This window comes from Larus michahellis, chromosome Z, assembly GCF_964199755.1.
Source record: "Larus michahellis chromosome Z, bLarMic1.1, whole genome shotgun sequence".
NCBI lineage: Eukaryota > Metazoa > Chordata > Aves > Charadriiformes > Laridae > Larus > Larus michahellis.
The window spans coordinates 31,183,349-31,206,548 of record NC_133930.1 but is presented as its reverse complement, the minus strand read 5'-3'; the positions used below and the strand labels follow the sequence as shown (position 1 = coordinate 31,206,548).

Sequence of the window (23,200 nt, the reverse complement as noted above, 5' to 3'; positions counted from 1 at the left end):
AATCGGTGGGGAATTATGAGATATATGTGTATTATTATATCTGTTGTAATGGCAACATCATCACATCATCCTATCTAAGAAAAAAGGGCCTTGACCTCAGACTGCGAGTGAATGGAAGAGTGAGAACCTCACACCAGGGAAGAGGCATAAGTGAGTCTTCGTCTATTGATGTGTTGGTCCTTCACAGAAACTGTGTGATTTGGATTACTTACAAGTTTTAGTACTGTTGCAATTGCACTAGTGCTAGATTGTTATATTTTGTCTAGACTGTAAAAGCATTCATTAGACTAACAATTTTAATTCTTTTTTCTGTTTCTTTTGTCTAACCATAATGAAAGTGGTATGTAACACACTGCGTACTAGGCACATGTTTCAGGGCTAGCAAGGCTGGCTGCCAGTCGCTTGCTTTAATATATGACAATTGTTACTAAACTCACACTTTAATGCAGTCATTCTTTTACCAGTCTTCAGTGTTTTTTACTGTAAATGTTTTTGTTTGTGGTTTGTGTTTTTTTTTTTTACTGTAAATGACCATTCCTTTCTCCATGATTGAAAGAACTCTGGTTTCCTGAAAAATTAACACATAGATCCTAAGAAGATACAGTCCCCTCTTTTACATACGTTATTTTGGTTAGCTTTTGTCAGATTAACTAACATAAGAATCACATTCTTTATAGTTATTGAAGTTCTCACAAGTTTTATTCTAACAAGTCACAAATATGGTCAAAGTACTAGAAGTTATATATGAAGAATACTTGCATTAAATTGTTCCGCAGCAAACAGAATATGCTATTTTCTTTAAGGCACAGCTTTTGAAGAGGAGAAAAATAAGAGCAAAATATTTGTATTAATATTTTACTAATCATCACGTCTGCTAAGTAAAAGTTAAAGAATAGCAGTACTGTTTTGAAAATAAACTGCAAAATAGTAGTTATATTTCATATTCAACTGTTAGACACATTGGATAAATGGTTTTTTATATTGTAAGTGTTAGAGGCTATATTTTTCTAAAAGACTCACTGACTTTAATTTCCTATTTTTCAATAAAATTTCTACATGCTTTCCACCTCACAAAATAAAACCTTATCTGCCACTTACGAGACACTCAGATTAGTGGGAATTTGAAAGTGTCAGTTTGAAGAGTTTGTATGAGCAAAATAGAAATCCAGGAAAGATTAGGATCCAGAAATTGTAAACTTGTTTTTCTATGAACATTTATAGTTACAAAGCTGGCTGAATTTATTGTGTTTTCTGAGAAATATTGTCAAATAACATTTTTATCTTATATCTCAAATCTAAAACTTTACAAAGATACCACTGCTGCTTTCCATAAGAGCTTTTGTCCTTTAAATTTAAAAAAAAATCTGATTTTTAAAGTAGATGGTAAAAGTACAAAATTCTGCATATAACTGTAATTTAAGTTTTAATGATAAAATAGATTCAAAATTCAAAATTACTTTTTTGCTGACACAGCAATGCTGATTTCATTAGTGTGCTTTGTATGAGATTTATGATGAGTTGTTGTTGTTGTTTCATCAACATACCATCTAGAGAGGATGTTCAGTAATTTAGTAAGGTGATCACATTGCCAATAATAAATGTATGGTTATGAAGTGTTAGTGTATCAGTTAGTGAAATTATTGTAGTTGATAAATAATTGCATTTATTTCTTGTGCGACATAATAGATAGTGCTAAAATACTTCAATTCTAGTGTAATATATGCTGAAGTCAATATCTAGAGTTTGGGACATTTTTCCTCCTACTGACTTCACTGAACTCTTAACAGATCCAGAAGTTGTAAATATTATTTAGGGAATCCTCAAAAGCTCTCTTCTGTTCAGTCAGCATTGGAAGCAACAGAATGATTTTCACTACTTGAATAATACACCAAGCCCAGCAGTGAAACTCCACACTGACAGTAGGGGGAAAAAGAATCTTCTAAGGTCTCTCAGACCTTTGGAGTTTGGTCTACTATAGATAATTGCCTTACTCTAGTGTGCATTGGTGTGATTGACTGACGTTAGGATTCTTATTTCAGGTATGCATTGTTTATTATACTTGCACAGAACAATTCCTACAGGTGCTATGTAGCTTGTAGGTTGTTCCACTGCAACTAAGTGATAATCTCTTGGCATAGGTATCATTTATACGCATACGTGCCCAAATGACTTGCATCAGTGAAAATTGCCACTAAATCACAGTGGGACTCCATGCGCAGCAGTAGAGAAACAGATCTTTAACACCTAGTGGTCCTGTGTACAATTTTGGTTTGTCTCCCCTTGTATTTCAAGTGTTTTGTGCCTTGCAGAGTACGGTCTGTGGACTTTTAAGTGTGAGCATATTTCATTTCCCACTGACAGACCCTGTTGCTAAAAGGTGGGTACTCTCACTGCCCCTCCATCTTGCTTGACGTAAGCACCTAGTGTTTATTTCATTCAGTCATTTTGAACATTTAATTATTTTTCAGAGGTTGTTCTGCACTCTGCTTTGCAGCTGAACGCATGATTGCATTTCCTTCTGTGATTCAGAGGTGGAAGCCAATATGTCAGGGTAATTTTCTGCCGGTGTTCGCTGGCATCTGTTAACGCCCCGTCAATTCAGTGTGCTGCCCTTCCTCTGCCAGCATTTGTGACTCTCACGCTCCGAGTACATTTTCTTAGAGAGCTGCCGTGATGGGTGGATGCTGAAATTGCATAATGGAGTATAAAGTCTGACTGGGAGCTGCAGGGGCAGAGAGATCGTCTGACTAATCTTCAGCCGCTTCTTTCATTCTCGGTTAGACCTGAGACACCCTTTCCGCTGCTTTCCCAAAGTCAGTCAGTCAGTCAGGACATGCACATATGTGTTTAATAACTTCTACATGTTTTCTTCTCGTAAGAGACATTTTTTAAAAAGTTTACCACACGAAAAACTAACTGTGCTTTGTATTTCACATCCACGTATTCTTCCTTCTTTATCCCCTATATTCACATATCCCCTGTGTATTTTTCCCCTTCCAGAAGAATTCAGGTCCTTAAAACCATACTTGTGCGGGTAAGACATAAAAAGACTGATCAGTTAGTATGCTTTTCAAACTTAGCCTTTCTCTTGTCCTGTTGAAAGTACAGAAAGAAAGGATGTTACTCATGCAAAATGGTGACTTAAGAAATTAAAAAAAAAAAACAACAAAAAAAAAAACAAAATGGAAATAAGTTGAGCTCAATGTTCCTTCTCTTCCATTAGCTGTATGGACACTTAGGCCACTGAAAGGTAGACAAGTTACTTTTCCTGTAAATATGACACCCTAAAGTAAAAATTTTTGTCCTCGTTGGGTTCTTTATTTTCCGGCTTGCGAATATCAAGTGAGTCGTCATTCACATACAAGTAGTAACTTCTGTCTTCATAGCACTGGAACTGTACTGAGTCTCCTTGGTAATGCATGATGAAGAAGTGATTATGTTCACTCAGCTATGAAAACACACAAAGTAAAGAACATGTTATATTTTTAAAGCCTTTCTACGGCGTTTCATGTGACAAAAATTCATGTATGTTGCTGGCTTGTTATATTTTGAATGCTTTTCTCCAGTAACACATATTCACCAATTTTTATGATAAATCTCTGGCAATACCTAATAATTGTGGGACAGATTCTGTGATAGCTATGAATAAAACAATACCCGTCTCCCTCAAAGGACTGAGTATTTCCAGACCCATAGTTGCATTCCTTTGCTTCACTAAAAGACCAGCAGAGTTTTCCTCTGCAGTACACCTGTTATTGGGATAATTTAGGATTTTTATCTGGTTATTTTCTTACCACAGACCTACCCTGTCAACTGCCACTAACAACAAAATTCGATCCACGGCTTTTCTTGCCTCTTCTGGAGTAAAATCAGAGTCATACAGTACCACCACTGTTCTATTACCTATGGTTTTTCTATACCTCTCCAGTTTCCAATATGCCTTTTTTTAGATCCATCTTTGGAGGAATGGAGCAAAACAGCCCCTCTGTGTGTGTGTGGATGTGTTTGGGCTCTCCAGGCACCTCAGGGTGAGGATGGAGAAATAGTGACCAGAAAACACCACACCGGAGAGAGGAAGAGTATGTGCTGCACAGTAGCCTCTGAAACCACAAGCCCTGGAGACTGGTAGCCCTGTAAAATGAGCAAAAATTGGTAAGCTCAGGGTACCAAGGAGGTGCTGAACCTGCCCAAGGCCTCCAGCAGGCACTGGCACCCATGATGGCGCATGTAACCCACACCACACCCAAGAAGGCAGCGGCGGCTGTAGGTGGACAAAGATTACAGGGCAGCATGTGTAAGCACATCTGCTGAAATGAGGGACCTCCTGTGTGACTGTGCACAGCTGCCTGGAAACCCCTGGAGTGTGGGTACGAGGCCCTGCTCCTGCGTGTGTGCACCAACTGAGGGAGCAACTGAGCAGACTGTGTGAATAGTTTGCTGCTGATAGTAACAGCTTCACTAGTAAAAGGCTGAGGTTTGTGTTTCCTCCAACTCACCCTCTTGTCAGGGAGCAGGGAATTTGTGGTACCTTTCGGGGAAGACTGAGATGGTAAATTAATGCATCATAACCAAATTATTTCCTCTTCCCTTTTGAGGGATCTTTTTGAACACTGTCATCCTACCCACAAGACAGTTCTATAAATCTGACCAGTCGTAATGTCGTAAGTTCTATAACTCTGTATTCTGATTGTGTGCAATGCTTAAGGGGATCTCTAAAACAAAATGGAATGCTTGGGGAAAAGCAGGAGGATATTAAAGGGTACTCGCTATGCTGGAGATTACAGCAATGGCAATAACCACCTTTTCATGGAAGGAGGAATGTATCCTTTTAGCCCATATGCCGACAGGGGATGGAAGGAAAATGTCCTGCAGTTATTGCAGAGTTCACGAAAGAAACTTGAGGATGCACCTCCTGTATTAGCAAAGCTATAACAGGAAGCGCTAAAACTTCCGGTCCCGATCAAGCCAGTGTAACAGCAGAATATCTACAGCTTCGATCAAAAAATTCTCTTTTAAGAAATGCTATTAAGAAGGTTGAAGACAATTTGTCTTTAGGAAAGAAACACCTTCTAGGGACTCAAAAGTGTAATATGGAAATACAAATAGAATAAGAGACTCTGGTGACTTCATGAAAAAAAAAAAAAAAGAAGACAGAAAACCTGCAGAAGCAAGAAGAAGGATTGATGTGTATAATGCAGAAATTCACCCTAAAGCAAGGGAGACTCCAATGGGATCTGGTAAATGTGAAGCCAAAATTAGGTGCTTGCAAAAGCAGATTGAGATGCAAAAATTAAAAATACCTGCTGTATCTGTACGAAATGGTGGAAAATCAGATGGAGATCCATCACAGGAAGATGATTTGGGGAATGATATTGTGTGACTAAGAGAAGAAAGAGATGCCGGGAGGAGAAGCATATCCAAACACTGCTAGGGCTGGGAGTTGCAGCAGGTCATTGAAAGAGCTCTTAGAACAAGGTGTTTTGCAAGAAATCATGATACAGATAATTCCATATTGTGGCCTAAGGTGTGGTTAGGAAGGTTAATGAGCAAACCTGGAGAATATGGTTCGGACTACTGACAGATGAAGTTGATCTTGAGGACAGCGACAATGACAGTAGTCATGCCTCAGAGAGCATTTGCAAGTTCCAAGAAAAAAACAACTGGTTTTCAGTTATAGATCTTAACTGTTTCTTTGCCTTTGCATTAAATGAAGAACCAATCTGCAGGTTAGTTTCCACATTTAGTGACAAAAAAATACACCTTTGCTCATGTCCCATAGGTGATTCACAATGCACTTGCAATAGCGTATATATGCTCATGTTAGGAAAATGCTACAAATGTTGTCTCCACAGGTTAAAGAAAAAAACATTGTCATATGTAATAATATCTCAGCGATGGAAGCTACAGAGAAAGATGTTATCCAACTTTTAAAATAAATAGACTCAAAATGACCTAAAGTCAGTTTGAATAAAGCACGATGTTCTTTAGGCTAAGTTCAACTGCTGCACTCTAAACCAGGAAACAGCTAAAAGATAAGGAGGAATGGATATGGAGGCTAGCTGAAAGAGAACAAATCATCTTACATTGCCATGGCATGTTACACAAAGGAGTACAGGGCACACTACAATCTGCATTTTGCCTCAGATGAAACAAGGAAATGAGCACATGATCAAAAACTGCATGAGTCATACGATGACGATAAGCAAACTAGTAAAACTGAGCTATTGCCTTGCTTGCATCAAAGAAGCTCTAGACCTTAGGAAGTATTACAAATGAGTTATGCGGACTTTGGATTTGTTTTGGCTGTTGCTGAGCATGCACAGCACCAAGACCTTCTCTTTTTCTCACTCTGCCCCAGCGAGTAGGCTAGGGGTGGGCAAGAGGCTGGGAGGGGACACAGCTGGGACAGCTGTCCTGGGCTGGCCAAAGGGATACTCCATGCCATGTAATGTCACGGTCAGCCATAAAGACTGGGGACTGAAAGAAGAGAGTGGGAATTTTTTGCTTCCAAGGTGGCTGTTGCTCAGAGACTGGCTGGGCCCTGAAGTGCTTATGGGAGGAGGTGAGTAAGCACTTTTGCATCACGGGGGTTTATCTCGACTCACAAGTTTTCTCACTTTTGCTCTTGCTGTTCTCTCCCCTGTCCCACTGGTGGGGAGCGGGACTGAGCAAGTGGCTGTGTCAGGGCTTGGCTGCTGTCTAGGGCCAACACGCCTCAGTGCTTTTTTTCTCACAGCTGGCCCTGTCCTGACAAACAGTAGGGCAGCGCTTCCAGACCTGGGGCAGTCGGTTCCAGCTGTATTGTACAGCCCTCCACGTGGAAGCAAACCGTGGCCTGTACCCTGCTGCCAAAGGGGTCAAGAAAAATGCTTTGGCAATATCAGCTGTAGCATATACTCTGACACATTCAACTCCTGTTCATATTGGAGCTCTAGAATGTCTGATACGGCAGCACTCCATGTGGCATTACTTTGTTTAGGCCAGAATAGTCCACTGTTAGCTTCCGCCCTCAGACTTTCCCACTGGCCGTATGGGAATACTGAAGGGGGAGTGAGCCTTGCTGATCACTCCTTGGATCTCCAATAGGTTAATCAATTTATGGAGCCAAAAGAAACCTTCAAGCTGCATGCCAGGTGCCAAGAAGGACTGCAGTAGGTTGACCCCAGCCAGCAGCCAAGCACAATAAATATGGCATTGTCATAACTGACAAGGTCAAAAGTTCTGAACTAAGGTAATTCTGTGTGCCTCACTTGCCCGATTTTTCCTGTTTGGAGTTTTGTTTTCTTTATTTTGGCCTATTTAACTGAAGAAAAGAGTAAGTCCCTCAGTAAGATCTGTCATGACTGCGTAGCTAAGCTCTGGCTTAAACTGTCTCTGTCTTGCTTGGCTTCATCTAACTACTCAGGAAAGTAGAGAGGAAGCATAGAATAAAAACTGTTACATCTCTTAATGGATCTTGGAGAGCTGCAGCCCCTCAGATCTCAGTCCATCCAGGCAGGGGAATTTCAGTCAAAGTTTTGGGAAAATGCTGTTGAGTTATAATTACCTAATAACACTGCATTATCCACCAAGGGACAACAACTTGAAGAGGAGCAGTCGAATCTAGTGATAGAATTGTTGACTTCCGTAATCTTTCAAGCAAATCTGTCAAGTCAAGAGGGAATTTAGAAGGGGTATCAACCAGGAAAGGAAAGAGAAAGGAAGGTTTGAAACTGAGCGAAAACTGAGTGCTACTAGTACATAATAAGAGCTGAGAGGGTTAAGTATGCATATGCAAAGGACTGAGGGTGGTAATGTGTCATGAATAATAAAAGAGATATGTACTTCTCTGATAAGCAACATAAAATCACTAAAAACTGCACTTCTGGAAGAATTAAAAAGTGATAGTAAAAATGTATAATTAATAAAAATGGTAAAATAAGAACATTAAAACCTATACATACATGTAACAACACAGAATGTGAACAACTCTCCTTGATAATTCCCCCCCATCCACCCCATTTTTTCCCCCTGTACTGCCTGCTCCTACTATCTGTTTAGCTGCTTGTGTCCCAAGGATACAGGACCAGCTCTGATATGACGAGGCTGCCTAGTTTTGGTCAAGACTTCTAAGGAAACTGCTAATTTAGAAGACAGCCTGCAAGAAGATAAGGCATGAAACAGTATCAGTCCAGTTGAGAACTCTTGGTCAAATTTAGCCATTAATGTCAATGGTGAATGTTAAATAAAACTCATTTCAACATCATAAGCACATGCTGGTTTTTTTTCAGAAATTACTGGGATTAACACTTTCCTGTCCATGGACTCCATCAAGTGACAAAGTTTGTAAATGTAATCTTACTTGTGCTAAAAGAAACCATGCTGGCTAGTGGGAGAATTATAAATGTAAAGGAATGGGAAACATCCCTTCATTGTCAACATGTTGTGGGGACATAGATGGGAAAAACTTTTCTGTGGGGGATCTAAAGGGAAATGATACTCTGTATGTCTTAATTCATTCTTTTGTGTGGTTAACTGCGTTTGCTTGTACAGTATTATTAATTATTGTAAGAATGCTCTATTACAGAGTTAAATAATTACAGTTATAAGTAAATGTAAGCCTGCTCCTGAGTGAACCGCTGGGGTTGGCCTTTTGGCTGCTGCTCCAGCTGGGCCCCGTGGGTGTGTGCCCTGCATGAGGCAGTAATGGCACGTATGACGCAGTCTTCTGCTCTTGCCAGCATAGTGTTGCAATAAATACTGGTTGCGATCCGTGTTACCTTCCTGACTTAAGCCCCTATCAGAATAAGATGTTGTTATAAACTATTATTTGCTGTTACGAGCTGTTATTATATTATTGTGGTAGCAGCAGCCTAATTAATGCAAGATGTTTTAATAAATATTGATTGTGAACTGTCTCTCCACAAGCCTGGGTTAGCCACATGGAAATTTACAACACTGCGTGCAACTCTTCCTGCTGGTATAAAAGCTGGCTCCACAGATTCTCGTGTTTCTGGTAATTCTACTGGCAGTCTTCCAATAGAAGAAGGAAAATGCCTGTCTTTAAGACTTACTGTTAAGTGCTAGCAGCCTAAATATCACATCGCAGCACCACATACCTTTGTTATTGGCCATAAGAAGTATTTTTCCATCTCAGTCAGCTACTCACACACTTTTTCATCCTTGGGACAGTGGAAGCTTGATTCATCTCACCAGAAATTATTTCCTGATCAGTGCACTCATTCTAGAAGGTTTAGTAAGAATCTCATGATTCAGACTTGACTATCATTTTCACGGCAAAATGTTCAAGTGCCGGCCACTGTTTTCTCCTCACACAAATGAGTAACTTTTTCTTTTTCCTCCTTGAAGGCACCAGCAAGAAACCATGATGAGTGGATCACTATCTGTCTTGTTAGGTAATAGATAGGTTCTCAGAATGAGTTTTTCATTCTAATTATCTGTTTAGAAGCCTGGTGTGATGAATAAGTCTCTCCAGGCGACTGTTACACCTCTTCTTTGCAGCTGTCCCTCAAAATGTGCAGCCATCAAGACATTAATTCTTCCCCTATGAACAGCTCCACAGAAAAAGGCATATCTTTGTCTATTAAAAAGTGCATGAAATAGGTTTTAGAAGAAGGCAATATGACTGTGACAGTTTACATCACACAAGGAGGGGACTAGAAGTGGCCTTATAAATTTCCTAAGCTTTGTTGCTTTCTCCTGTGTAGAACAAAGGAATATTTGTGGCAAGTAAGTACCTCAGCAAGGACCTAAACTGAAGGACCCTCTTGCATTGCCCAGGTTCAGTATGCAGGAGATTTGATCATTAATTATTAATTTAAAAAAATAAATAGTACTGTAGCTCATACCTTTGAAAGATCATTTCAGAATGACTTCAAACAAAAAACTTTTTCTAATTCTAAATGAACAGAATTCCTTTCTGATCTAGGAGAAACATTAGCAATGTTAGAAATATTAGGCTGGGAATTTTAGGTTTTCAGTGTTTCAGATTCACTTTTATGAAGTTCTGAAAGCTATCTGATCCCTTTAATTTTGCTCAGTGGAATTGGAAAGATTGTCTTTTCAATCCCCTTAGACAGTAAATCGACTGGACTACAACACTAACAAAAATTAGTCTTAGCTACATTTACTTCATTTTTCATTTTCTCTAGCTTAGAATATCTGTCTAAGGTATCTTATTTAACAACTAGAGTAGTTTTCTTCCTGTGTTCACGATGTTTTACCATTTCTATCTAGAGAAGAGCCAACAAAATCAAGCTTTGGTGACAAAAACATGTTAAGAAACTACTTGGCTACCTGTATTTCTATACACAATGCATTACTCCTGATTTATAATCATCTGCTAAGAGCGAATTCAGTCTGAAAGTATTTTAGGGACTGCTTTTAATTTCTTCTTTATATTAAATTATGTATCTTTTATGGTTTTATTATTTCCCAGAAGTTTTTCATTAATGGATTCACTATTTCTGAAAAACATCGTTACTCTTGTAATCTGACCCTTCTAGATCTGCTAATACACTCATCCAGATTTTTCAGACATTGTCTAAGGATTTGTACCAGGTGAAAACTATTTTGCATTTTATATAAGCATAATAATACAGGAAACATCTTTGCCTTTTATGTTTTAATTGAAAGTCAGATAGTTTGCCTGTAGATTGAAGGATGTACTCATACATACAAGTCACGTCAAAGGTATGGAACAGTTCTTATTTTCCTTTTTCTGAGGAAAATGCTAAAAATCAGCTGAAGTAGTAAACAGTCACTTAATGAGTAACAGCAGGGTTGCATTTAGCTACACTTTTTTTACACCTATGTTTGCATACGCACAATCTCACACACATTTTGTATTTGTTTGATCAAGATTATATACCTGTTTGAAGTCAGGATCTTCATGCTCGCATGTTTTCATGTTGCATCTTTCCACTGAAGGATAATCTGGCTCTGAAGAGGATGTTTTTAAGACCTGTGTTTACAACAACCCAGATTGGTAATTTTGTCTTCATATTTTGCTCTTTTAATCCACCAAATGCAGCATTAATTCTAAAGAAAACTCCCCTTTTTATGAAGTTCATTAATGATTACATTCAAATTATCCACGATGAATAAGCTGGTAAATTCTTGAAACACTTCCAAGAATATATTTCTTTGTTACCATTTGCAATGCAAAATGAATTGGGTTGAAGGCAAATGCTGAAGACAGTCCTTCAAACTGTTTAAGGCCCACATTCTATTTTGCAATGCAGCCAAGACTGAACCATGTTACAGTAGAATACCAAAACTTTATCACAGATAAGGAGCCTTGTCATCTTCCATATGAGAATTTCCCTTGAGATTAAGAAGATTATTCATATTCTTCTGGAAAGAAAGGTATATGATCCTTCCAAGTTTTTTACATATTTGGGAGACACTAAATATGTCTTACCTCATTTTCAGATAAGAACTGCTTTTAATCATGTCAAGAAACATAATCTGGTATAACCTGGTACTTTAAAATAGGGGATTGGGAAGTAAAATCCTTTAGGGCTCAACACTCAGTTCTTTCTCTGATTTGGTGGAACACCTTTCAAACAATTAATTTATGAAAAGGTAGTCTCAGAAAAATCCTTTCAAAATAGTTGTTTTTTTCAAGGGCAGAAAGGAAAATCCCAATGGGATAAACAGTTATAAACATAACAAATGGATCTTGCAACACACATTTACACAAATAATTTCAGGAAATAGATTTTATGGAAAGTCATCTGTGAATTAAAAACAAACAAAAAACATCAAAGACTTAATTTGAGGAAGTATTGGGCAATTTACACCATCATGCATGGCCAGTATTAGATGAAGGGTCATTCTTTATCTCAACATAATCTGTGTAAACAGAGCTTCTTAGACCTTTGCCCTGTTTTAGACCATAAATTCCAACATAAAGTTCTTCCTCAGACATATTTTGGTAAAGGTTATAACTCTCCAATAAGGAAAACCATCCTTGGCTGCTCTTCCTGTGATAAACAAACCTTCACAAGACTGGAGAAAATGGGAATGCTCTGACACCAGATGGTAAATGTTTAAAACAGAATAATACAGTTCAGCTGTATTTTCTTTTCGTCATATTCCTTATCCTCTAATTCTGGTTGGTTAGGAGAAAATAATTCCCCTCTTAAACTAATCTCTTTCCAAGGCAGCATTCCTGCTTCTTCCTCCCCTTTTGTTTCCTGCATGTTTTCTGGTTAAGAAGCCCCCTCTCCCTCCACAGAGACTGAAACCCAACATTCCCAACATGCCCAACATGGCTGAATATGAGCCAGCAGTGTGCCCAGGTGGCCAAGAAGGCCAACAGCATCCTAGCCTGTATCAGGAATAGTGTGGTGAGCCGGACTAGGGAAGTGATCATCCCCCTGTACTCGGCACTGGTGAGGCCCCACCTCGAGTACTGCGTTCAGTTTTGGGCCCCTCGCTACAAGAGGGACATTGAGGTGTTGGAGCGTGTCCAGAGAAGGGCTACAAAGCTGGTGAGGGGTCTGGAGGACAAACCTTATGAAGAACGACTGAGGGAGCTGGGGTTGTTTAGCCTGGAGAAGAGGAGGCTGAGGGGAGACCTTATCACCCTCTACAACTACCTGAAAGGAGGTTGTAGAGAGATGGGGGCTGACCTCTTCTCCCTGGTGACAAGTGATAGGACGAGAGGAAACGGGTTCAAGTTATGTCAGGGGAAGTTTAGATTGGATATTAGGAAACATTTTTTCACTGAAAGGGTTGTTAAGCATTGGAATAGGCTGCCCAGGGAGGTGGTGGATTCACCATCCCTAGAGGTGTTTAAAAAAAGGGTAGATGGGGCACTTAGGGGCATGGTTTAGAAGTGGCTTTTGTCAGGGTAGGGTAAAGGTTGGACTCGATGATCTTAAAGGTCGCTTCCAACCTCAGCGATTCTATGATTCTATGATTCTCTCCTGTCTTCTAGTGACGGTAGTCAACTACCTAACCCAATGATTTTTGCAATAACCTACTTTAAATATTTCCCCAGACAGAATACAGTGGAGGTAGTCAGAAGCTGTGAAATGTGGAATATGGTAAGTAAAGAAAAGTAATTTGAAAGGGTCTGTGGGAGAAATAGTCCTCTATTAAGAAAGAGAACCCACAAGTTACAAAGGAAATAAACTCCTTACCTTCAGAGATAGCTGTTTCTGACCCTTGCACAACAGGACAAATTCATTAAGTTTTGACCTCTGCGTGAGGATCACCAAATTTTTAGAATCTGTTTTACATAGAGGAAAATATTGTAATAAAATATATATCGCTTTGTAAAATGAAGCATAGCTAAAAATATTTTGTAAAGAGACAACATCCAGGTTCACTTTACATTGCTGGGCATAGGAATAGAAACAAATATAATCACTCTTGATATGATTCTCGTCTATAAAGTATTTAAAGTCTATGACTTTATGATGCTCTGAATTTGCCATATATATACTTTCTTTGTCTATAGTTAATGTATGGAATATCAGTTATACACAAATAAATATAAGGCATTTAAATTAGTACTGAATGCATACATGTAATATACATGTTTATGCAATATACCTGACTATGTATATGTCACTATGGAAAATGTAGGAGTTTTTCCTTTTTATTTTCTGCATGCTTTCTATGTCAAAATCTTTCCACTATCATAATTGTGGGTGCATTGGATTTACTCACTTTTGAGATAATACTGTTCTTTCAGCTGCAGGAAATGTCACATAATGTCGTAATTATGGAAATGTCATAATACAGGACACTCCTCAGCCTGATACACCAACAACATTCATTACCTTTTGGTACTTCAGGGCCTCAGATCCAGATACGTAGAAAGTAAACAAATTAAGGCTCCTTTTGTCAATTCATATGGCATACGAGAGTGTTATCTCACAAAGCCAGTGACATTAACAACTACCCAATGGTGCTATAACTGTAACATTATCCAAAGGTTGCAGATTTACTTCAAATAATACTACTTGTGCTTTTAAAAGTATCACAAGTGTACTGCTTAAGACAAAAAATATAAAAGAAAGTAGAAGTTGATCTATATGTGCATCATTGCAGCAACTGAATACTAATTTTACAGAGGTTAGGTAATTATGCATTAACAGATGCACTTAAGAAGATATTTTTCTCTTGTTACCAAAGGTATTTTTTAGCCTTTGAAGGATATTTGGAACCAGCAGAACACTCATCTCACCTGACCGGTTTTAGCCGCTCTAATCCCGGCCCTGATTTTAGTTACCCTAACTTACCCTAACTGTAATGCTTTTGTGGAAGCCTTCTGAAGGTATTTTTTGTGAGCCAGTTACAGCATGAAAATAACATTAAAATCCGTGTTAAAAATTGAGACACACTCCAGCCTAGTGCGTTTTACTCAGTTTACGTATGTATTCAGATAAATGTAGTAGAATGTAGGAGGTCTAAAATTCTGCCATTTGTGTTATTTTTTTTCTGACATCAGTTTAGATTGCCTCAGCCGCAACTGTCCAACTTCAGCTGCAGCATGTAAGAGGCACATCAGCAGGCAAGACAGATTTCATATCCAAGCCAAGAGTGTTCTGACCTAGAGGCATCCCAAAGTGGGATGCAGGAGTCCAGCCAGTGGACATGGAACATATGTCAGCATGAGTTGCATTCTAATTATCCTTGGCTGACTCTGTCTACAGAGTTTATTGCAACTTGCTTATACATTGTTTACTCTAAGTAAATGCAAAGGAGTCTAACTTTCCCTATCACCTCTGAAAAACACGACGACCTGATAGGTCATCTGCCTTATCAGGCAGACAGCGAGTGGCGAGGAAAGTAAGGAACCTTTCCATGATTTCGTAAGTAATACTTCCACTCCCTGATGGCCTTTGGATGAATTCCCTGGCCTCTTGGGTTACAAAAGCCTTACAAGAGTCTAAGGGGCAATTTTACAAATTCATTCAAAATAAATGCTTTGAACTCAACTAAATATAAGAAACCACTTCTTGCTTGGGGTGGCCCTGAAATGTGAAGTTGTTAGGGTTTGGGAGGATGTCAGTATTTTATACCATTACCTAGAAATCCTTATTTAGCCATTGTGCAGTCCTGGACTTGACGGATATTTGCTATACGGTTGAAACTGGAATACATTTATCTTCTACTGGAGTACCTTGCACTAATATATCTTTGATTTTCCCAGTCATTTCTTATGTTTACAATATGGAAGTCCCAAAAATGTGTCTCCTCTTTCTTCATATCCATTTCTTTTTGGTTTTCCCCTCTTGTTACAACAGGTCTTTGTTAGCTAAGACCCATATGCCAGCAACAGAGCACATACACTTTTCTTAAACAAAAAAAAAAACAACAAACAAACAGATTTTCTATCTTGTATACATTCTATTTCCTCATATACATTTGTCTTCAGGCCAAGCCATTACTCATAATTTGCTAAGGCAATTTTTGTGATGTCAAAGATTTCTTCTCATGCAACACAGAAAGGCTCTTTAATTTTTAGAACTGTCCAGCAACCTGACCTAAACAAAAATCTGGTATAATATGTTCCTTCCAATGTCAAGTCTGTGTATAAAACATTGCTAACTTCTTTTCCTACCCTCAAACATCTCTTCAAAAACAGACCCTAACAAAGAGAATGATGCCTTTAATTCCCATAGGAGTCTTACCAGTTACTGCTGGTTCATTCCTTGTGAACACGCTTAACCACGCAATATCTAAAATAAAAGATAATTAACAAATATGTGGAATTAGATATTTACATTCTTCAAATTTAAAAACACCACAAACAATTGAAAGAATTGTTCTGAAACATAATCTGAGCGTGTCTAGCAATAGGCATCAGGCTTCATTTCCTGCAGGTCTCTGAATTCATATAACCCCGTTAAGACTGTACAGTTAGACTCGTGAACAGGCACCCTGAAGTCCTGAACTCAGAGTCTAATAAATACATTGATTGATTAACTGTCTTTTGCAAAAGAGAGCGCACCTGAGGAAACAGAGATCAGTAATGAGACATAAGGCCTAAAGAGAAGCCTGAAAGTTTTTGGCAGCAGATGTGAGGACCCTAACACAAAATGTGCAAGATGATTGGAAAGTAACAGGTAGCAATGGCGTGGGGTTTCTGGCTTTTCTAACATCAGCCTGAACCACGTAGCCAGATATCTGGGGAAGGCATCATCCACTTCAGGCCAAAGTCACCAGCATCCAGGTGGTGGATGGTTCCTAATACGATGTTGACTTAACTGTACCATGAATATATGTTTGTGGTACTTGTGTTTACACATACAAGAATATCACATAGCATTGCCTTTTTTTTCTTTTTCTTCCAGGAACATCAGTATCTTCTACATCAGGATTGTCACATGACAAATCTATCCGCAAACTACTTCTATTGTATACCTACACAGGTTTGGTGTCTGTTCATAAATCAGCAATACTAATTGTATGAGTTACTTCAAAATTCCATGAAGTTATCAAGTAAAAGACACTTCAAAAGATGTAAAGCACACTTAAATACCTTATCAGGTACAGCAGCTGTCATTATTCACAATTTATTAGAATAAAAATAAATCAATTTAGTTTATAAATATATCAAACAAGCCTTTCTACGTCTTTATCTGAACCACATGTAATGGACTTCTCATTCCTGTAAAAGCTGGCATTTTTGTAAAAGATAAAGTTTTGGTAAATTGATAGCTATCTTACCGATTTAAACTTTTTCTTGTATTTTAGTTAGAAATATGGTTTGTTGTTTTTTCTCTCTACTTTCACATCTCTGGAAAATGTATAATTCTAGAATAATTGCATTTGTTGTTATTTGCCTCTTCTGTAACAAAAGAATAACCTCTAACAACTACTTCTTTGATGTTAGTTGTGATACCATTTTTGGTGTCAATTAGAGAAGCCCCATTTGAGATAAAGGAAGAGTTCCATGAAAAACAAAATAATCTTGCAAATTCCAAAATCTTCTCTATTTTTCTCCATTTAGCTCTTGTCTCTAAGGAGTATCTTTGTTTTTACCGACTTAATAGCCAAGCGTCTAGACTTACCATTAACTCAAATGGGAGCAAATAAAACAATCTTCTTTAAATTTATCATATACCTACTGTAAACTGGAATAGAAGTTTTCTTTATATCACTATCAATATTCATAAAGATGCAATATAATGTTACATGCCCCTCAGTGTCTTTCTTGTAGTGAGGGGCCCAAAACTGAACACAGTACTTAGTGTATTTAAAAATGTCTTATAGTACTAAACATACGGTTAGTGAGTTTTGGTATAAAAAGCACACTACCTTCATGGGATTGTGAATCCTTGGTTGATATTTCGTGATGACCATCTTCATCTATGTCAAAATGCACTGTTTTTGAATCTTCAGTCAGTATATAGCATTTCAGTGTTTTTCGCAGACTAAACCCTAAATAAAAATGAGTTGTAATTAATTTTACTAGCAACAGTAAAATGGTAAAATTCCATACTAAAAAGATCAAATATGTTTTTGTAGCAATCTTTGCTTGATAACCTATGTATTTTTGAACTATGAACAGTATAGCCAACACATAATAGAAATTATGCAGTGGGATTAAGCAATTATTTTGAGCCTTGGTGGTGTGAACAAGGAAAGCAAAGATTTCTTTGCTTGGAAGTTTATTTCAGAGAGAAGAAAAGATGCATGCTGAACCATTTGGAGAGTTAATATGTGCAAAAACTTGAGCTTGAAAAAATGGCTTCCAACCCAAGAGCCTGAGGGACAGTGTAAGAAGGGTGACTGTGGACAACCCGCAGATAGCTGTGTTAAAGGAGACTAATGGGGACAGGAGGAATTTGAACTCAAGAGAGGGGGCCTGAATTAGCAGTTGGCTCGTGAATGAGCAGTCTTACAGTGGGTGAAGGAGCCCTGTGGGGAGCCAGAGCCAAAGCAAGGTTGTGCACAGGAGCCTGCACATGGAGACAGGTGTGAAAAACACAGAATTAAGTTTCAAGTTTTTATTCTGAAGAAGAGGTGAAGTAGGGAAAGCATCTCTGCAGCATACTGTTTCTAGACTAGTTTCCTTTATTTTATAGATAAGTACTTGCCTGTTTCCCAATTTTGCACTTTGAAAATTGGATCTGTGTAGAGACAAGAGTTTCGGGTTAGAGTGCATACGGCTACCTAAAATAGCAGCATTTATTCTGGGGACCTGAAATCTCCTACTGTAAAAAAAAACAGGTCTTGGTTGCTAAAAGCTGTCAGGAGTGTAATTGTTCCCTGTCACTACTGAACACAACTGTGCTGTCCTGAATGTCAGAAGGATGTAGGTCCAGCCACTTAGGTGTCAAACACCTACAGAATAACACTATAAGGCACAATTTTGATAATGTTAGCCTGAACATTTTTTTACCGGAGTAGGTTTGCTACTTTCCAATTCAGTTAAGACATTTCTGAGACCACACAGACCTCCAGGACACGCTTGTAAGATAAACACTCCTTTCTTTGCCAGAACAATTAGGCAATTAAAAAAACAGGATACTCAATGTGCACCAGCAGTGACATAATGTTCTGGGAATGCTTGACTTCGCCGAAAACATTGTTATTCATTTTATATTGATGTACCTTCTCTGAAACATCTGCATTTACGCAGACATTTTGAAAAAAATAAGAGTTGTGTCGAAGAAGCTTTCTTTCCACGCTGTTTAGCCCACGCAGAAACTCTGCGTGTACAGTCAACAAAAGAGACGGACAACGCACACCCTGACAGCCCAAGTCACACCCTCCAGAAGTGCCACCCTCTGACATGTCCTGTGTTGGACCTTCGGCATGGGCATAGCTGGTGTATGCATGGGCAAGGACCTTCTCTTCAAAGGTCTGTCAACTAAGGCAATAAGGCTTCCAGAAAAAAAAGAAGGGTTTTTTGAAGAAGCAACAGGACAGCAACTACAATAATCAATACAGCAAATCTTTTAAAAATTGTTATATTATAATAGTTACAGTGTAAGAATTCTACTTTTAACTAGAACTGTAAGAACTAGTACAGTGTCCAAAATAAAATGGCTGACAGCCCTCTATATCATTCACTCTTTTCTAGGGAGGTATAGATGTACTTCAGGAATTACTGGTCTCAGTTTGGTGGTATGAAAAATCTAATGTCACGATTTGAGGAGTATATCTGTGCTGGTTGTTTTAAAGGAAGCTTTCGGTTTTTTTGTTCCTCCAGGTATTTTTATTTTTGAAATTATTATAGATAAGCCATTCCAGATACTTAATTGGATCTGCCTTGGACTGGAATCATCTTTCCAAGATTACAAACATACCTGTCGCTCGGGAAAGAGTTACCTGAATTTCCGGAAGTTTTTTTCACAGTTCTGAGCAGAGATTTACCCTTAACAGGGTGCCTTTTATGGAGAGACACTTCATATGGCTTTCTGCGGCCTGAGCGGAGCAGCATTGCAGAAGCACTTGAGAAATTCTGATAGCCTGAGTTGCGTCTCTTTTCCGTTCCTAAAGAAGGAGTTAAAATTTGTCACAATACTTCATGTTTTGGTTGAGAATCAATTTTGAAAGAGTATAATTTTGATAAATGACAGTTAAATAAAGTAGGATAAACTCAATAAATGCTTGGCTCCTTGCATGACCCATGCCTGTGTCTTGCAAGGCAAAAATGATGTTTCCAGTGATGGTAAATCAGTTATCTATCTACACTTCCACTAAGATCCAGGTTATCAGGGATGCAGTTGTGTTGAAGGAATATATTTTAAAAGACTTCCCTTAGATAAAATATAAGCGGTTTATGTGACTTCAATTTAATTTATTTATGCTTCTCAATCGTAGGAAGCTATCTAGACTTCACTAGCTGGATTGAAAAATCGTATTTTTTTTGTCCTTCATAATACACTCTACGATAATTTTCAAAGTGGTCACAAGTGATTGAAAATTATGGCAACTCCAACACAGCATAAGCTGACTTTCTGACTTTCATTAAAGACATGCGGCCATATTGCAATCTTAAACCAAGGTTCAGGAAATGTTACCTCAGGAATGAGGACTGGAGTTTGGCAATTTGAGGAGTATAATAGAATTACTAATGAATACAAGTGACCAGAAAAAAATCAATCCCCTACCATTAGCAACCATACACATTTTCAAATGATTAATGTTTCGTTCACAATTCAATAATTTGACTTCAATGTGCTCTGCATTTTTTAAATGATATTGTATTTGTGACTATATTTACAAAAAATAACGCTCTTCAGTTTTTGAAGCTAGATGAATAAAAGGATTTAAGCATTACCTAGGCTAGATATTCTAAGGAGAGGTTAGTGTCTACGAATGGGAACTACATTGACTAAGGAACCATCCAGGCAGCTAATAAGATATCCTGAGGACACAGCTTAAATCCCTGCATTTCAGAAAAGCTAATGAGCTTACTTTGGTTTGAAGAAAGGGAAACAGGAATTCTCAAGTCTAAATACTCTTCTGAAGCCAATTGTTTACGACAACTGTTTATGGCACGTGCAGACTAAAGAAAACATCGCGCTTCAATTTTGTCTGGTACCCTGGTGAATGAACCAAGCGAAGAAGGGTGCAATTTTAGCCCCACGCAGCTTTGCACAGAATAAGTAAATATTAGTTAGGCCAGAGAGACCTTGGCTCTGACACTAATGTAATGATTTGTGAATTCACATGGGGACGGGAGTTCCATCATCTGCTTTGGTTCAGTTCACTGATTCAGAATTTCACATTAAACATTTATGTGGAATGGTAGAAATGAAAGACTTCTGTCCCTGGCAGTTCTCTTGTTACTAGACTACAAAGGCTAACTAAGGCTCTTTTTCACTCTCTTTGGCTTGCTAGTTATAAATAAACATTCAGTTAGGACACTGAAAAGTGAAACATTTATTAGAAACAATTAACTCACTCTTCCTAGTAAAGATGTCTCGTTTTTCAAATGTCTGATAGCTTGTAGCCAGAGGTAGAAAATAAAGCCTGTGTCTTCGTCCTCTTGCTGAAATTGCTTTATCACTGAGCCTGCTAAACAAAAGAAAAGACCCTTTGTGGTTTCCCTGACTGGGTCCTAACTGGGACCTGACCTCTACAAACATCTAACTGAATCAGGCTCTGCAGAGTATGTGGGCAGTAATACCAGCTTGTGCATCCTGAAAGACGTTAGTGTGCAAGGTGATCAGCATTAACAAAGCATCAAGACTTCGTTAGACCTAGGATGCTCAAAACCAAACATTTAATCCCTTAAAGAACATTTCTACTGAAAATACAGTGCTGTGCTTGATCAAAGTTCTGAAGATCCCAGTTCCTGATTTTTATACCCAGTGAAGCAGTCAGGGAATTGTCTTCTGCTGGATTTGCCCTTCATATACTGCAGTTACTCATGCAAATTTATGTTGAGTTGGTCCTAAGTGCTTAATTAAATTATTTTTTAATTTTTTTTAAAACCAATGTGATATCGTGCAAACCATCTAGATTCAGAGTCTTGCATCCATGTTGCTTACACCCGCTGCTATAAGAAAAGATGGAGGATGATTACAAGCCAGGACCACGAAGAATTCCTGAAGAGGGCAGAACAGTTCAAAGAAATTTTCAGAAGCATATTTAGGAAGTGGATAAATTCTTAGGAAGCTTTCTATTGAGAAAGACAGACAGGTAATCTTGATGTTTTGAAGGATCGTACTTAAGTTTAATTATTTTGGCTTGTTTGAACAAGTAGAAAATGGACAAGTCAATGGTAGAACTTCACCTCTGTTAGATCTCCAGAACAAATAAAACTCTGTACAACAAATAACAAAAGCTTCCATAGCCTGAATTTCCTCACATGTCCCTTAATACTGAGTGACATATAAGTACTCCCATTTCAATAAGCCTTTCCTTTCATGCCATATTCTTACACAGATGTCACCTACTCCCACTGTTTTCATTCTTACTCATAGTTGTAAATGTTGTGTGTCTCTCCCTACGTCTATTTCTTTGTTTCAATGTCCTTCATGCCCATTTCTTCAGTTCTTTTCTCTGTTCTGTAAGGTATATGCTACTTGAAGAGGGCTTGGAAGAGCTGGATGCTGTTCTTGGCTGCAAACCTAGTCAAACACTGTTTTGGAAACTTGGGTCTGTTTTGTTTTGCTCCACATCTAAGCTAAGTACAAGGGAAGCAGAAAACTCAAGCTGTATCTCTTTAAACTGCTGTAATCAGATATACTTGAGCACATTTGTGGCCAAGGGCAACAAGATCACCCTAAAACCACAGGGAATTTGAAAATTTTTCCTGCTACACAGACCATATCAATTCATTTCTATGAAGGCAGCAAAGAAAACCTGTTACATAGCTTCTCTTGCCCCCTTAGTGATCTCGATTGTTCTTAGCCATCATTCTCTCTTCCACTTACCCCCAGACACATGTGATCATAAAATTAAAACAAATTCGAATTAAATTAAATCAAATCAAATTAAATCAAATGAAATAAAAATTTCAAAGTACATGAAAACAGAATTAAAAATTTTGGAGTTCACTCACATGGTGGTATGATCCAAATAAAATTTCATACTATATTGCGATGTTCATAACAAGGTATCACTAAGACTGTTAAAAGATCGGATCGCTTGTGGTTTAATCTATTGGGTTGCAGCTGACAGTCCTGCTTCCAAAGAACGAAAGTAACCCCTCCAAGTTTGTTACAATTTAACCGTGGACTAAAAAGAACTTTTGGCACCCTACAGCTAATAAATACTGAGGTTATCGTCTCTTTCAAATCAGACAGACTTTACGAAGTCTATACACTAAATATAGGACTATATAAAAAAAGACACAAACCAGACTAAGGAAGAGATTTCAGAAGAAAACTTTAAAGTCAACTAAAAAAATCACTATTTGTTAAAATCTAGACAAGCAGTCTGATAAAATAAATTGAAGCCTATTGAAAACCCTGCTGTAATCTTCAACTCTTGCTTACCTTGTTTTGCCTCCTATTGTCTCTGCTGGGATACTTCTACTCAGCAGAATGCTAGAAGCAGCTCTGTTACAGCCAATTTATTGCCTGAACACATGGCAGGAAGCCAAACCTCCGAATAAAAGAAGTCTGACGCGGACCTAGTCTTTCAGATTAACTTTTTTACATCATTCCATTAACTTTTTTACATCAGTATTCTCCTGGTTCTAACTACTGTGGGAATTCCAGTGGTGTTGGAAATAGTAAGAACAAACTTTTAAACGTCTGCTTGTCTAAGA

At 38.2% G+C, this 23,200-nt stretch overlaps 1 protein-coding gene across 1 annotated transcript; it reads right to left on the bottom strand.

Moving 5' to 3' along the window:
• Window positions 1–320: 320 nt before the first annotated feature.
• Window positions 321–22,972, bottom strand: LOC141736464 (uncharacterized). The gene is made up of 9 exons (XM_074570650.1): window positions 22,926–22,972; window positions 20,885–20,997; window positions 19,303–19,467; window positions 18,066–18,098; window positions 17,284–17,406; window positions 15,654–15,701; window positions 13,152–13,240; window positions 10,871–10,963; window positions 321–3,448 (listed from the first exon to the last, which is right to left on the bottom strand). The coding sequence occupies exons 3-9, from the start codon at window positions 19,412–19,414 to the stop codon at window positions 3,260–3,262; spliced, it is 687 nt and encodes a 228-aa protein (XP_074426751.1). The 5' UTR covers window positions 19,415–19,467; window positions 20,885–20,997; window positions 22,926–22,972; the 3' UTR covers window positions 321–3,259.
• Between the last annotated feature and the right edge of the window lie 228 nt (window positions 22,973–23,200).

Bases quoted from the DNA above. Each gene is read 5' to 3' on its own strand.
- LOC141736464 (XM_074570650.1), bottom strand. From the start codon at position 19,414: ATGCTGCTCCGCTCAGGCCGCAGAAAGCCATATGAAGTGTCTCTCCAT. The intron at 13,241-15,653 runs GTAAGACTCCTA...TATGTAAAACAG, and splicing joins GAATGAACCAGCAGTAACTG to ATTCTAAAAATTTGGTGATC. The intron at 10,964-13,151 runs GTAAGGAGTTTA...TTGTAAACACAG, and splicing joins AGAAACAGCTATCTCTGAAG to GTCTTAAAAACATCCTCTTC.